Source organism: Arachis ipaensis, chromosome B7 (assembly GCF_059453495.1).
Source record: "Arachis ipaensis isolate K30076 ecotype BB chromosome B7, ASM5945349v1, whole genome shotgun sequence".
NCBI lineage: Eukaryota > Viridiplantae > Streptophyta > Magnoliopsida > Fabales > Fabaceae > Arachis > Arachis ipaensis.
The window spans coordinates 3,449,130-3,465,961 of record NC_142442.1 but is presented as its reverse complement, the minus strand read 5'-3'; the positions used below and the strand labels follow the sequence as shown (position 1 = coordinate 3,465,961).

The window sequence follows — 16,832 nt, the reverse complement described above, 5'->3', positions numbered from 1 at the left end:
ATGTGTTTCTTCTTCTTCTTTGTTTGATTTTTTTTGTTTTTATTCTTGTTAAGAGAGTAAAACAAGAAGAAACTTGAAAAGGTAAAATAAGAAAAAAAAAAAAGATGGTGATGAAGATAAAAAAAAAAAAAAAGAAGAAACAGTAGAAGATGAGAAGGATGAAGAGGAAAAATTTTGAATTACGCAAAACTTATCAGAATAAAAATACACCCAAATATCTTCATGTTACATCCAAATATCTTTGTACTACATCCAAATTTGCTGCAGAAAAATGTTTCCTCTGATGCTATATTTTTTCTTCTAAATTGAACCACACCTTAGCCTTGGATTCAAAACAATAATCAATTTCGTTCTGGTTCAATTGACAATCTGAACCTGAATTATTTATTATTTATTATCTTCAACAACGAGATAACTGATGATGAAGGAGAAAGAGAAAACGAAAAGAAGAAAAAAATTTTCAATGAAAAAAGAAGAAGGAAGAGAAGGAGGAGGAAGAAATGGTGTTGATGACAACGATAACGAGAGAGAAAAATTACGAAGAAGAAGAAGAGGCATGGAGAAAGAAGAAGAAGGAGAAGAAAAAGAAGAGGCACGGAGAAAGAAGAAGAAGAAAAAGAGGCACGGAGAAAAACGTGAAAAAACGCGTAACTATAAACGATTTGTATTACTTGTATGGAAATCGCTTATATGTGAAAAATAATTTATTTTTTTTAATGTTTAAAGCTTACAAGTTAAAAGATACATGATCTAACATTCATACAAGATACAACTAAACCAGAAGTTAATATTATTAAGTGGATATTACCAAATAGAGGATGTTATTTAAACATCGAGAAATAAGTATTAACTGAAATACTGAATACCCACCATGATCTAAAAATTTAAAATATTTTTATATAAAATTTATAAGATCATCTATAATTCCTAAGTATCTTTAGTTTAGATTAAATATTTTGTCTACAAAAATCTAAATAAATGAAACACAAAATTATGCACAGGCAACGAAACAAATCTTAAAAGTTTGCAAATCTCATCCCTAATTAAGAGAAACAGAATAATAGAAACTTTTTAATTTTCCACCAATTTTATATACATCACATAATGCTTGCATCATGCAAAATGGCTATACTGGTTCATGATGCAAGGCATGACAATTAGGTGTGATTCAAAATAGTGAAGAAAAAAAAAAAACTGCCAACTAAAGCAGTCAGATGCCGAGACCATTGATTTTGGCCTTTTGCTTCCATCTTGGAAGTTAAATGTGTTATGTTTTGGCATCACCATAACATAACACTTGAAACAACCCCAAACCTCTATAGAAATCAAAGAAGGAAAATAATAATACTATTTGAGGCATTAATTTTGCCTTTCAAACAAAATCACTTATTTACCAAATAGAGACATGGACTTCATGCTGTATAATGGAATGTTCTATTTGGCAGAGTACCAGTTTTGAGCACACTTGGCATCAACGGAGAGGTCAACTTTTAGAATGTTTTTTCCATGGAAGGGTTTGGCCATGCATTCTACAACTATGGCCTTTGCTACCTCAGCTGACTCACTTGGCCCTTCCAATATCACTTCATCATGAACCTGCTTTGTCAAATAAAAATCTTAAATACAAAGTACAATGAAAGTTGCTTCATGGATATTGAAAAAGGATTCAGATTTGGATTAACATCAATAATACAAAGATAAAAAGGTTAATGTTTTATGATTGCCTATGACAAATAGAAGGGCATCATAATTTTAGGGATGAATGCTCATGCGCTCCCGAGAAATTAAGGAGTGCAGCACTCCATGAAAATTAACTTGTTATTAAAGGTAAAAATGAAGAAGAAACCAAAAAATAAATACCTTAAACTCTAAATCTGAACTATTAATATAAAATATAATAAATGGAAAGCTAAGATTTGTTTAATTAACAAAGAGTGCAGTACTCTTTACTTAGGAGCATTTAAGGATGAGCCAATTTGGTGATTTTAGGAGAGGACAAAAAGTCTGACAACTAACAAGTATTACTTGCCTGAAGTAGTAACTTCCATCCGAGCTCCTTCAACTGTTTATTATTGGAAATTTCCAACATGGCACACATGGCAACATCTGCAGCACTACCCTGTTGCATTCTAAAAGTCAGAAACCCATGAAAGAAAGGTCTACATGCCAAAACAGGCCACAGACTAAAGGCACCGGAGTATGAACTATTCAGAATTCATTATGATCAAACTTGAGAGTGTAGTGATAACTAAATGAGGGCAGGGGCAAAGAATGCAATAGTTTATTTGAAAGCATTAAGAACCTGCACTGGAGTATTAATAGCAGCTCGTTCAATGTGACCTTTCTGATACTTGTTGGCTTGCCCCATCAATGGAAACCGCCGGGCTCGGCCCAGCAAAGTGTGAACACAATGGAACTGATGAGCTTCTTTCTTGCGCTCCTCTTGCCATTTCAAAACTTCTTTTCTATCATTGTACCAAAGGTCAACTGTCTTCTTAGCTTCTTTCACGGAAACCTGAGAGGCAGACAGAAATTGTCTGAGGTTGTCCCTAGTAATACTAATAAGGAATGAACCCGGCATACCTTCCAATCCTTTGAAAGCCCCACTGGAGTCTTTCCATAAGCAATTGAGAAGTTAAGCATTTTCGCTTTTCTTCTTTCCGAACCAAATGCATCCTGCAATGAGAAAAATAATAGAAATACCATGTATGTTCAAAACTTCTTTTAATTTTTAATTCATGAACAATTGAACATGACATGAATATCATCACATACTTCATATATCCACAAACTGAACCACTGAATGGATTTTCAATGTAAAGAATACTACTGATGTAAGGATGTCCGCTGATAGTTACCTTCAGTAGGGGAACTGGGGGTTTCTCTTCGCCGGGCTGAGGATGCCACTCAAGAAGCACTTCCTTTTTGTCAACTGCTTCACGAATATATGGATACATATTCATCGCTGTCCTTGAATGGAAATCTCCGCCGGCTTTGAAAGCATCTAACATGCTCTTACAGTTGGCAAGATGTGCCAGTATCCTAAGTTCCAGCTGCAAAAATACATAACTCAATCAAGATATTGGACTTTCTTGCAACTATGACACCGTTAGATGAACACTATAAACTGCTAACCTGTCCGTAATCAGCAACTATAAGAGAATTTCCAGGAGCAGCTATGAATGCTTTACGGATTTTGTACCGGTCTTTTTCCAAAGCAGGTTGATTCTAATCCGTAAATTAAATATTCATCAGGTTAAGTCTCTTTTTCAGGGGAAATTATTAATCTATTACATTCAATATCAAGAAAACTCTAATGTGTCTTGCAAACTAAAATTTACCTGCAGGTTTGGCCTTCTTGCTGACAAACGTCCCGTCTCTGTGTTGATATTTAAGGAGCAATGAATACGGTTATCCTTTCCCGATATATTATGTCCCTGAAATAAAGAAACTGTGAAACTCGCATGGAAAATATGAAAAACTTCAGACATGTACTCATTGAATGTTTAAAATATGTCATGCATCTAGTCACATATCACCCATCTAGTCAACCAATCGACTAGTTAATACGAATAACATTGGATTATTTAAAAAAAAAAATACCTGCAGGGGAAGGATGAAATTGGAAATCAAAGAATTGATTGAACAGACTTCACATAAAGCAGCAATTGCATGGCAAGCTTCTCTCCCTTCTTCTTCTGTTGGAAAAGCTGCAAAGGCTGTTCCATATGCAGATTTATCTATTTGTGCAGATGCAGTTTGACTTTGAGAAGGAATTTCAGGAATTTCATCTTCACTGAGACCCAAGTCACAATTCTCGTCAACAAAGTCATATTCAGCAGAAATTTTTCCAGCCAGGGCCCTTAAGGCATCTCCGCTAACTGAGGGCCAACCACTTGCTGTGTACATGTCAGTCTCCAGCTTATACCCGAGGCTTGTCAGCTTTATATCACGGAATTTTGTGGGAGCCTTCTTGCCCTCTTCAATCACTTTATCAACATTGGGAATTTTGAATATCCGCTCAGTTGGAAGTACCTCATTGGGGTCTTTTCTGTAATGAAGAATTTGAAAGTGAATATGAAAAGTTTTATTCTATTTATACCCCTCCACACATCATGGCATACCAATTGGTCCCAATAAAGAATAAAGATATAGATAATGAAATAATCAATTTGGCAAGATTGCAATGAATGATCAGCAAATGTTTAAAAGATAACCACCTGTTTGCAATGCCACCAAAAAGCAGCTGGCGCAACTGTAGGTCGCTTCCCACATTCATGTACTTGGCATCAGGACAATACTTACATGCCCATTTCCTGAATCTATTAGCAGCTATATCTTGCTCTGCTATGGCCACTTTTTCTATGTCAGCAAGATATGCTCGATCAACTAGCATTCCCTCAGATTCCATTGTGACTAGAAGCTCACCAAATGGCCTCCAAAATTCATTATAGAAATCATACATCGTTCTTCCAGAAACTAGTACACCATCAAGTTTCCAAGGCATGGCTGACAAGTGGCTCTTCAAGCTCTCATAAAGGTTCAGAGTACTTCTAGCATCTAAGGCAGAATAACATATCCAAGGTATACGCTCATCTCTCTGTAGCTCTTCAACAGGAGCAATGGTAATTGTTTTACCCTCGGATCCGTCTTTTTTCACCTTTTTCTTGCCAAATATAGTTTTCATTGACACCTTACCAAGTAGATCCTTGTCATGATTCAGCTGAGCTGCACACATGACCCTTTTGTCACCTGTAAGTCCTTCAAGAGAATAGCCCCCATCCAAACGTCTTGATGAATCCCATAGGCGCGCCATGTGCATTGTATCGGCATGAAAACCAGACACTTTAAATCCATAGTTCTCTATAATATGACAATCAAAGCTATAATTATGCCAGACCTACAATAATGCACCGATGACTTGGTTAGTTGATTGCTTCAAATTTCAATTATTATTTGTAATCTTAAAATAAACATAGCAATAAACTCAATATGATTTTATGAAGGATAGAATTATTTCTCCATTCCTGAACCCCGATGTTGTGGAATCATTATAAGAGACCCACTTTAGTATGAAAAAGGACAAACAATTTTTCCATTTTCACCAAGGAGTTAGTTTGTCGCAGGAAGTTAAGGGGAAAAGTAGACTCATTAACTGGAGGCCCTAGAACAACTCTAGATGATTATTTAAATTTTTAATGGCATATATGCTTAGGAAGCCTTGCAAGCACCTCCATCCCCAATGTCGTGAAGAAGTCATCTTGCCATGTTTGAAAGAGACCAGACGCAACTGAAATGAATAATTTTTAATCCATCTGTGTTTCAAGGAGGAATTGACGACAGAAATTAATCGAATAAAAATTACCAGATGAAATGTCAAAACATCAGATTGAAACAGTCATGCCAGGCTCAGTGCATATTTCTAGAAGGTATCTTAGTGCATAAGAGAATCAATTAAAGATAAAATAAGTGAAACAACAAAAATGATTGGTAATTTCCCTGTTTATGAGAATGTCTAACGGCTCCAAAGAAAACTATATAGGTTGCAAACTTCTTTGTCCTACACATAAAACCACACACCAACTGGCAACTATATTCAAGTATCAAATACTTCAGTATTATGACTGCAATCCAAGCATGGGTTTACGACAGGAATTAAAGTATTAAACTACTAATCATAACATTGAAAACACAGTACAAACCAAGTGGAAGCTAGATATTCAAACAGCACGAAGCATGAATGCATGCTTACAAGGTGATACACATTGTGATGAGTAATAGGATTGAGAACATGGGACTAGCACAGAAGAAGAAAAGTGTACCTTCTTAATGGATGAATCACTAAAAAATTCAGCAAATTTATCTAAAATTTCTTGGCCCCCACCATCAAGAACATCTACCCAGATACAAGACTTTCCACCACCAAAATCAGCTTCTGGACCAGAATAAATACTGAAGCATATTATCTCCCCATGATCCACAGGAGTTTCATCTTTGACATCTATCTTGGCTACCTTTAAAACATGATAAAATCAGCATATATCTAATGCTCACTACTTATATAAAGGATAAATATTCTAAAAGCCATGTTCAAAATATGCATAATCACCGCCTTAACATAAGGGAATACAGCTGAGAATATAAATTGTACCTCAGTATCACAAGCATGAATAAGATGCCGATACTTTACTGTAAGCATCTTAGCCACTTCCTCTGCAAGAGGAATACTGTCAACAACCAGAACATCTTCATAGATACTACAGAGCTTGTCCCGAAGTTTTGATTGGTCAGAACCACGTGCCCGGCTAGGGCGTGTTGCCTTAGTTGAATCCTTTACATTTGTATCCAAAACGTTTTCACCATTAACTTTGCTATTTTTTTCTTTTCTGATCTCCTGTGTATATCCATTTAACTGACGGACAACCGTTTCAGAATCTGTACACACATTTGAATTTTTTAATCCGGAATGCTTAACCGGTGTTAAGACATGGTCAGTATGTTCTTGTAGTACAAGACTGCTATCCACATTCCTAGAAACCACTTGTCCATTACCATTGGGAGGTAATCTATTAGATGGGTAAGAACTACCAAGTTTCCTCTCATACTTCTTCATACTGTTTGTTTCCTTTTTACTTTCGGTCAACTTATATCTTGCATTAGCCCAGCCTCTATAATCACCCCCCGACAATTTTCTTTCACCGGTCATCACGGATAATCCAAGATTGCAGGGAACTGAACCCACCATACTAACTTGTGTATCATTGGGATGCAAAGAAGTCAGCTCTCCCTCCTTTGTCATTTCCTCCAAAATGCCAGTTGATGCATTTGAAAATTTCATTAGCGAAATGCAAACCGGAACCTTATGTGGGGCATTTCGTCTGAACCTCATGTCACTGTATTTATTTAATCTCACGGATGTCCTCTGCAGACACCATGAACCTTCTCTAAACCGCAGATAATTACTGCTAACAATGCTATCCGGGTGGCCACTGTTGGCAGCCTGGACTGAATGGATTCTTCTTCTACAGTTCATATCATTTAAATAACATAAATGTTAATAATCCATGAAATTCAATAGCATATTCAACATCCTCTAAAGCTATCATAAGATAATATCCAAATTTGTGATACATCATACATGTACTAACTCTTCCTCGTAACAAGCCAATTCACTTTTCTTCACCATTGTATAAGATGCATGAGTGAGTTGCTCAGTGTTCAAGAAAAAGTGAGTACAAAACATACTTATCCAATATCCTACATATTCTATACATGGTAGAAACTAGAAAATATCCTACAACAAAAACACAAACAGCAGCAAAAATTTCAACAATATGAAAACACTCGTTTCTAAAGAGGTAAAAGCGAAAACACCCCAGGTAGAAAAGATACAAGCTTTGGAGCCATAACGGAAATTAAAGACATGGGCAAGCTAAAATTTGAACCAAAATAATTTTGAGCAGAGAAAAGTGAACCTGTGAGGAGGGTCTGAAGAAGCTGAAAAGGACCATGAAGACAGAGCAAGACGGTAAGGGAAGGTGGAAGAAGAAGAGGAGGAGGAAGAAGAAGAGTGTGAGAGTGAAAAGCATGAGGGGCAATATGGTCTTAACAGAACTTCCATGGCTGCTATTCCCTCCTTCCTCAGTGACTAGAATTCTATTCTCCCCTCAAAAGCAGAGATTGGGAGCCAAAGAAGCAGCTAAACCCTGCTACTACTTAAAAAATATATTATTTATATACCATATAATATTTTAAAATTATAAAATATAAAATAAATTTATATAAAATATTCATTAAAAAAAATAATGTTTAGTTGGCACGTTTTTAAAATCACTGACAAAAATTCAGATGCCACGCAAGGCGAGGTTGTCAAATGAAAGTTCTATTCTATATTATGAACCACAGGAATGACAGGATTACAATTACACCAAATAAAAAAAAAGATTATTATTATTAATTAATTATATATTTAAATTACTTCTTAATTTAATAAAATAGTTTTATTATAAAGATATAAACGCAACAAAATTGTTATTTTTAATATTCAAGTAGAAGTGTTAATGTTTTTCTTTTTATTTTCTTATGAAAATCAAGAGATCCTATGATGGTATAATGACTAATTCTCACAACACAAATTATTTAAAAGTGTGACATAGTGGTCATAGTGGTAATTTACATTGAACATAATCACTTTATAATTATTTTTATGTTAAATTTTTTAGGAGATATTTATGGTGATTGTTATTGAAAAATGAAAATTGAACTTAATATTTTATTTTATGCCTTTTACACGGATTAAGTATTTACTATGTAGCATTTCTTTAGACAATAATAGCTTCACCTTATTGTTGAGTAATTTATTATTACATTTATAGGTTAAAGATTTAGATTTATTGTGTAATGGATACGTTTAAATATTTAAATTTTTTAATTTACTTAAATTATACTATTACAAATAGTATAAACAAATTTCATTTTATAATATAAAAAAATAATTAATGAATTAATTTGTAACAACCGTGATTATTGATTAATCAATTAGTGACTTCTTATGAATGAAATTGTGAACTATAATATGCAGAAATTAAGCATGAAACATGAAAGTGATAAAGAAAGTCATTTTCTGTCCAAGCTAACTATAATTGTGCGTTTGATTAACAATATAAATTCATTATATAATTCTCAAAAAAATTCACATAGAAATCTGAATCTATTATGAGTTGACAATTTATTATTTCAATATAAAAATATTTGATAATAAAAAAAATTAGACAAAAATAATTAAAACTTGACTTATTTAATATTTATTAATTATTATTAAAATTAATAATATTAAATAAGACAAATTTAAGCATTTTTTTTTCTTCTTAGTATGATGATTTTAATATAAGTATATATAACAACTAATCAATAATTCACATAGAAATATTCAAGAGGGATTCACAAACTTCAATTACAGTTGCTTGAATGCATATATTCACATCCTATGACATGACCACTAATCTATTAAAATCATTCTCTCAACTGAATTATTACTATTATTATTGTTATCACTCCATTCTACATTCTTCCTTGCTAATACATTAAGAGCTGTAACTACATCACTAATCAAAGGCCTTAATTCAGCATCTTCCTGAAGACACATTGCTGCTATTGCTATTGCTTGGTGCAGACCCCTTATAGGGTATCTCCCTTCTAGCAATGGATCAGCCATTAGTGTAAACTTTCTTCTGTCTTTGAGTAGTGGGTATGCCTGAAAAAACAACAAACATTATATAAATTTTGGAACATTCTATTCACATTGATCATAATGTTAAAACTGTACGTGTGGTTTGTGTTTTCATTTTCTGTTTTACTTTCAACTAGAATGAGTTCCGCGCAATGCGCGGACGGTAAAATTTATTATGATTAATAGATTATTATAGCATTTGTAATATGGATATTTATTAAGAATAGATTGTTTATAACGGTAAGATATAATAAATATAGGAATATGAACTTTTGTAGGTTACAAATTTGGTTAGACACTATTAATTTCTAATTATTTTTTTTGTATATTTTATTTTTGTTGCTGATTTGAAAATAATAGTTGATTTGGCAAGATTTAAGTGGTTGATTCTAAAATTTTGCCAAGTAAGCGATGCTGCTGACATGGCGTTAGTAGGAAAAGAAAAATGGCTTAAAAGTAATGTGGGTAAATTTATGTATCTATTTTTATATATTAAGAATAGATATTTCTGTTTTTAAGATTTTATGAAAAAATTAGAAAAAACAGAAGGTAAAAACAGAAAATAAAAACGCAAATCAGTTACATCCTAGCTTTTGATCTGTAGTAAGCATTTGATCCAACATAATCTTATGCAAGAGATATGCTACTATTGGATCCAACATTATCTACTATGTTATGAGAAATGAGATGTTTTTGTTTTAAGTCTATGAAATTCTACAACTATCAAATGAAGGAACTATCTATGATAAGAAATTAATTCAATGACATACCCAAGTAACTAAGTTTTGCTCCCCTGATGGTCTCATATGATCAATGACTCTTCTACCTGTGATCATCTCCAAAAGCACAACACCAAAACTATATACATCAGATTTTGTTGTCAATTGTCCTGTGGAGGCATACTCAGGAGCACAATAACCATAAGTTCCCATCACCCTTGTTGACACATGAGTTTTATCGCCGGTCGGACCAAGTTTTGCTAGTCCAAAATCTGATAACTTTGGATTGAAATCCTCATCCAAAAGTATGTTTGATGCCTTGAAATCGCGATATATAACCGGCGGATTTGCTACTTCGTGTAAATATTCAAGTCCTCTAGCAGCACCTTCTGCAATTTTCATTCTTGTGCTCCAATCCAAAGCCTTTTTGTCTGGAGGTAGATCTGGAAATCATTTTCATTTCAGGACATTGACAATTCAGTGTATTCGGATACAATTTGTATCGAAATATATTGAGTTATGAATGTATCAAAATTTCCAAAAAGTCACAAATCTTTTGGAAATATGAGTATTTTACTTACCAAAAAGATGATCTTCTAAAGAACCATTAACCATGTACTCATACACAAGAACTCTTTGATCACCATCAGCACAATACCCTACTAAATTAACAAGGTAAGGATTATGCAAGAGGCTTAACATCAAAACCTCTACTATAAATTCTCTGTTTCCTTGAAATCCATTCCTATTAAGTTGCTTCACAGCAACAACCTGCATTTTAACACATCATTTTAAAACAAGATTAATTAACTTCATACTCTGCATAAAAAATAAAAGGTCAAAGAGATATGAGATGAGCTAAAGTAATATACCTGATTAGTTCCTTTAAGGAATCCTTTGTATACTCTTCCAAAGCCTCCTTCACCAATCATGTAGTCAGGGTGAAAGTTCCGGGTTGCGAAGCATAGCTCGGAATAAGTAAAAATCTGAGAGGTTAAATTTCCTCTTCCAAGTTTTTCTATTTCGCCTTCGATGAAATTTCGCTTGCTACTATCTACAAGATTAAATTTGTTCAAGGTTTAAGTGTTGGTGATTTATCATTGAGAATGGTTTAAGAGATCTGTACATAGGCCAATCATGATAAACTCAGATTATGAGAAATTGAAGAACAAAAGTTTAAAGATCAATTATTCAGCAAGAAACATAGAACAAGAAATTAAAGCCTATTGTATTAACATTATTTCATATATTTTTTCATTTTTAGGATTATATATACTTGATCTAAAAGATTTGAACACCAAAACAAAATTGGCCTCAAGACATTAGAGAAAAATTTGAAGAGATATTTCCACAATGAAGAAGATTAAGATATTGAAGATGATGAAAAGAAATTACCAGTTTTGAGAGAGAAATTGGCAAATATTGATGGTACAGGTTTCCCTTCATGATAGCTCTTAATTTTCTTCTTCAAAGTTTTCTTATGGAACCTATGTTGTGATGTGCAACATGCAAAGAAGCTCATTTTCCACTCCTAAATATTTTTATCTGACCAAAACAACCCTCATGCAGAAAAATACAACAAATCTATGTCTAAGATTACAGATGTTATAAAGATCCAATACTAATTACATAAGAAACTCCAGAAGTGGCTTGAAATTAATATTTTTTCAGGTGATCTCTTAACACAAGGGAAATTTGTTCCTGAAAAAACCAGATTGAACAATCTGGCTTCTCAGAACTATTCCCACATGTCATTGTGTTCTTTTTTTTTTTTTTCTTAAAGCCTCTAGGAAGGAGGAAAAGGCAATGAAGACTTAGTCAAATTTGTTAATCCAAAAATAACCATTTCATGTTTGATGTTATTTTCTAAAGTCCTCAATATAGGATTTTCATACTCATTAATCATAGAGGTTCCACTTCATTATGGCAAGCCAAAAAGGTGGATCATTCCCTTAAAAGTGTCATCATCTAAAATAAATAGAGCCAACTATTTTATATGGATAGCATGTGTTTATGTAATAAGTGTGATACCTAATTTTAGCTGTGATTTAGATCTTACAGCTCTGAAATTTTTTTATTGTCAATCAAGTCAATTAAACTCTTTTCAAAACATTGCTTTGATAATTTTGAATAGGAGTTTACATAATTTTTTTATGTTAATATATTAAGGGTTTTGGAATTGGATTGTTAGTTGCATATTTGATGTGAATTATTATTGATTTCAAAAGCTATACAAATTAGGTAACACCAAATAAATAGCAACTACATGCTGTTAACCTGATAACAATTAGAAAATAAAAAATGAAATTGGTACACCAAAATCAGTCACTAATGTATTTGTGTATAAATACATGTGTGGTTTAATTTAGGGTTAAGTACGATTTTGGTCCCTAAGGTATAGGTTAAAAAAAAATTTTCATCCCTAACCTTTTTTTGCATACAAAATCGTCCCTAAAGTTTAATTTGGTTTTAAAATCGTCCTTACCTTAGAGACCGAAATCGTATGGAGGTGGCGGCGGAAGCGGAAGCGTGGATCGTGGACAACTTTTTCTACTTCTTCCCTTCCCCCTTCTTCTTTTTTACTTCCCCCTTTGTAGGAGCAAAAACACTTTCTTTCTCTTATTTTTTCTTTTTTTTTTTATATTTTATAACTTTTTTGTTATGGGTAATTTGGTCAAAAATTTTAATATTTAAGTAAAAAGAACAATTTTAAAATTTTGTAACCTTAGGAAGCAAAATCGTACTTAACTCTTTAATTTTTTTTAATGTATATTTGTATTCCAACATATATTTTATACTGTGGCTGCCTTTGGTAACTAATTTTAGTATATAGGTAGCATAGTCCTTCAAAAAAAATAGAGTAGTTTGCAAAATTCTATAAATCAACTTGTGTTAGATCAGTTCACTAATCTGTTTAAACAAGTGTCAGGAGGTCGGTTTCATTGGCCCACATAGGACATTACCATGATAAAGATATTGTATTAATGGCACAAAAATTGAAGGCATAATCTGATAAGTTTGTTGCATTTCATTAGGATGCCACAACTGTTTTTTTAGGCATTCTTCACCTGCCACGAACTCTATTGAATGTCTTTCTATACTAATATAAATAAACTTTTTTTGGACCATACTGAATGAAAAAAAATGCAATATATGAATGGTCAATTATTGATGAATGGATCATGCTATAAAAAGCATGCTCTAAGGTTTGTTACAAGGTACAACTACATGCACAACTGTGCTACTTTTGCAACCTCATTCATATTTTCATCTCATGTCATTTTTGGTTTCATAAGATGGAATAAAAGGTAGAGATGACAATAGAATAGAGTGCTGCGTTTATATCCATCTCAAATATTAACTATTTGTTTCATTATCTACTATTCTGTTATTTGCAGATATTTTATTTTATTTTTCTCTCCAAACCAAACTTGCAGGTACTTTACATTACAGATTCAAATCCATCATATCCTAATCTTTATTTTTTTTATGAAATATAATATATGATTTATAAAAATATAAAGTACTAACAATATCATATAAGATTTAAAAATAATTAAAGTTATCAAATTATAAATTCAAAACAATGTTAAAAAAATTTAAATTTTATCAAACTAATTATTATTATTCAATTAGAAAATTCAAAATTTTTTATTATTATTTTATTTATTTAAAATATTAGCTTTTTACACATGCTTGTCTAAATCTAGTTCCAGTTCCAGATAAAAAGAAAGAGAGGAAGCTGGTGAAAATTGAGGGATATGACCAGGAACAATAACGATGAAACTACCATCGAAGGAGAAGAATGCTGTCTTGTTATTTTCTCTCAAATTCCTTGTCGGTTGGCTAAAAACACCATATAGGTTACTAGTTAGAATAATACTATACATCTAAATGTTTTATGAATTAAGTCTAATTAAATTAAATAATAAGATTTAGAATAATATTAACATAATTGATTTTGTTATATTAGACCAACTTAGTTAAATTTAGTAGTTAGAATAAGAGTCCTGCTAGGGAGCCAATGGACTATTCTATACGTACAATGGGTTATTGAGTTACAAAATGAACATCTTCTATACTATCTAGAATAACCATTCGAGTACTAAGGATAATAAATCTTCCCAAAAGCTTAAACTGATTTTTGGGTGATCGAACTCTTGACCTTTCGGATCTAGAGCTCTAATACCATATCATGATACCACTCATCCCAAAAACTTCAGTTGATGGAAAAAGGTAACATTAATGGTTATATCTCTAATACTTTCTAAACTTCCATTGTACACATTGTACAAATATTCTATTGGCTCTTCATACTTTTCCTTAGAATAATACTATACATCTAAATTATTTATGAATTAAGTCTAATTAAATTAAACAATAAAATTTAGAATAATATTAGCATAATTGATTTTGTTATATTAGACTAACTTAGTTGAATTTAGTTAATAAAAAAATTTAGATGTATAATATTATTTTTTATTAATTTATTACGGCCACGTAAATATAAGCATTTATTGATTATTATAAATATTTTAAATATTTTTTATTATTTAAATTTATGTATACAATTTTGTTTTCTTCATTGTTTAAGCCAATGAGAATTTTTGTATTTATATATAACTTTTGAAAGGGCCAGAAAAAACAAGCTATTTAGTTGTCACTCAAATTGCTTCAATATTGAGAATTATTTATATGAGACCATCGAAAATAATAGTTGAAGTGCTTTAATATATTTAATTAAACTATTTTGATAAAATATATATTAATATTTTAATTATTTTACCATAAAATATTCTTATCTGATCTTTATCTTTATAGTAATACAAATGGGGAGCTCATTTGCTGACGTGGCACTCATACGTTGAATCTGGGAGTTTATTTGCTTACGTGTCGCCACTAGAAATTTTTAGATTTATATTTATAAAATATAAATTATTATTTGCTTAGGTTGTTATTTTCAAATTTTAAGTTTGGGTTGTTTTACTTAGGTTGTTATTTTTTAAATTTTAAATTGTTTTATTTGTTTGGGTTGTTTTACTTAGGTTATGTTTTAAATTTCAAATTATTTTATTTAAGTTGTTATTTTTTAAATTTTATTTAGATTTTACTTAGATTGTTCTTTTTTATATTTTAATACTATTTTTTAAAAATCTGTTAACTCTTTTTAGCATTATTTTTTAAAATTTTGTTGATTTTTTTTAAATTGCAGCTACATAAATTCTTTTAGAGTTTTAAAAAAAATTACGTTAATTATTCTTCGGTTGTTACATACTAATATTACTATAAATAAAGATTTACGTTAGTTTAGAATATTTAAATTATTATTTATTTAAGTTGTTATTTTTAAATTTTAAGTTTGGGTTGTTTTACTTTGTTATTTTTAAATTTTAAATTAAAGTCAACCAAATTTAAAAAATTTTAGTTATGATGCAACTATAAAAGGATAAGTTATGAGAGATGTAAAACACCACAATTTAAAATACATCAATCTCTTTCTTTACATATATCCAAAATCTCCCTACTTATTCCAATGGCTGGTATTCACAAAATTGCTGACATCAATCCTACAATCGACAATTTGTGTGTACGTATACGAGTGATACGGTTATGGACACTATCAAGTTACGAAAATTCTCCATTACCATACTCAATTGAGATGGTTTGGCTCGATGAAGACGCGGGTTTTCTACTAATATCCTTTTATCCATGACTCTAAGGTTATTTATTTATTTTTTTAAATTAAAGTCTATGTACATTGGATTAGATATTGAATAAGTCTATATTTAACCATTTTTTATGTTATTTTCTTTTTTAAGCAGGTATCGAATAAAGTTTGGTGTCATTGATGATTCTGACTGTGCATGTTTTGTAATCTTTGACAAGGAGGCAAAACAAGTTTTGGGAAAGAGCTGTGTAGAGATACTTGATTCACTCCTATTGTTAAGATCTAACCAATATTTATTTTTAAAAGCATTAGTGAAGATATTTTTATTGGTACTTTTTATATTATTTATTATTAATATATTATGTAATATCCTGCAGAAAGGAGATCTATCGGATACACCTACACTTTTGCTCAACCTAATTGATAAGATCTATCTCTTCATCGTTGAAGTTCAAATATCAGATAATCCACATTTTTCACCTTATTATAAAGTTAAGAAGATGATTGATAATGTGGATCTCATAAATAAATTCAAAGAGACTCACCCTATTCAAATTGTGAGTATATATAAGTGTACTTTCTATTAAAAATCAATTTATTTTTTACTTTCTTGGTCATTAGTAGTATCTAATTTATAAATAATAATTAATTATAATTTTAGGACGTTGACTACACCGGTGGTTCACAGGTTTGCTTCCAATTTCAAAGACATCCTCAATCATTGAAGGGGAGAAAATAGAAAGTGCTAAGGTATTTGTTCAAAAAATAATTTTTTTTTGTTCTCTCAAAATTAGATCTTAATTTTATTCAAAAAATATTAGTGAGATAAAATCAAAGGTTAGAAAGAAGTCTTTCATTTAACTTGTTTTTTTGTACAGAATTTGTTGTTTGAATTCTCCAATGAAGTTGCGGCCAATGATGAATCCGAATTGTTGAAAAATGCTATTACACCAACTAAGCGACTATCCTCGGAGTCAGAAGATTCGAAGGTGGAAGGAGATATCTCAACTTGCAAGAAGATCAAGATTGAGAAAGAAACTTGAGAATTTGGATGCACATGTTTTGAAATCCCTTTTAGAGTCTATCTAATAGAATAATGTCAAGCATATGTTTGTTTTGGTGAAAACATTGTCTTTTCTTGAGTTGTTATTTTTCTTTTGGTTCTTTTCGATTTTTATGTTTGAAATTTAGAATTTTTTTAAATATAAATTGAAGT

General features: G+C 31.4%; 2 protein-coding genes and 1 long non-coding RNA gene across 3 annotated transcripts; 1 reads left to right on the top strand and 2 right to left on the bottom strand.

Annotated features, from left to right (window-relative positions):
• Positions 1–1,043: 1,043 nt before the first annotated feature.
• On the bottom strand, positions 1,044–7,715 carry LOC107608978 (DNA polymerase I A, chloroplastic/mitochondrial). Its single transcript, XM_016310785.3, has 12 exons — positions 7,476–7,715; positions 6,152–7,022; positions 5,823–6,014; positions 4,221–4,900; positions 3,604–4,051; positions 3,342–3,437; positions 3,136–3,228; positions 2,859–3,053; positions 2,584–2,676; positions 2,303–2,515; positions 2,030–2,119; positions 1,044–1,596 (listed from the first exon to the last, which is right to left on the bottom strand). Exons 1-12 carry the CDS (start codon positions 7,619–7,621, stop codon positions 1,435–1,437), a joined length of 3,279 nt encoding a protein of 1,092 aa, XP_016166271.1. The 5' UTR covers positions 7,622–7,715; the 3' UTR covers positions 1,044–1,434.
• Positions 7,716–8,832: 1,117 nt separating this feature from the next.
• LOC107608979 (Protein kinase superfamily protein) lies at positions 8,833–11,792 on the bottom strand. The gene is made up of 5 exons (XM_016310786.3): positions 11,344–11,792; positions 10,821–11,002; positions 10,530–10,719; positions 10,000–10,391; positions 8,833–9,253 (listed from the first exon to the last, which is right to left on the bottom strand). The coding sequence occupies exons 1-5, from the start codon at positions 11,468–11,470 to the stop codon at positions 8,999–9,001; spliced, it is 1,146 nt and encodes a 381-aa protein (XP_016166272.1). The 5' UTR covers positions 11,471–11,792; the 3' UTR covers positions 8,833–8,998.
• A 1,389-nt stretch (positions 11,793–13,181) lies between these two features.
• LOC110264450 (uncharacterized) lies at positions 13,182–16,832 on the top strand. Its single transcript, XR_002350636.2, has 7 exons — positions 13,182–13,256; positions 13,347–13,385; positions 13,659–15,668; positions 15,771–15,890; positions 15,994–16,173; positions 16,278–16,366; positions 16,495–16,832. It is a non-coding gene; the product is annotated as an uncharacterized LOC110264450 (long non-coding RNA).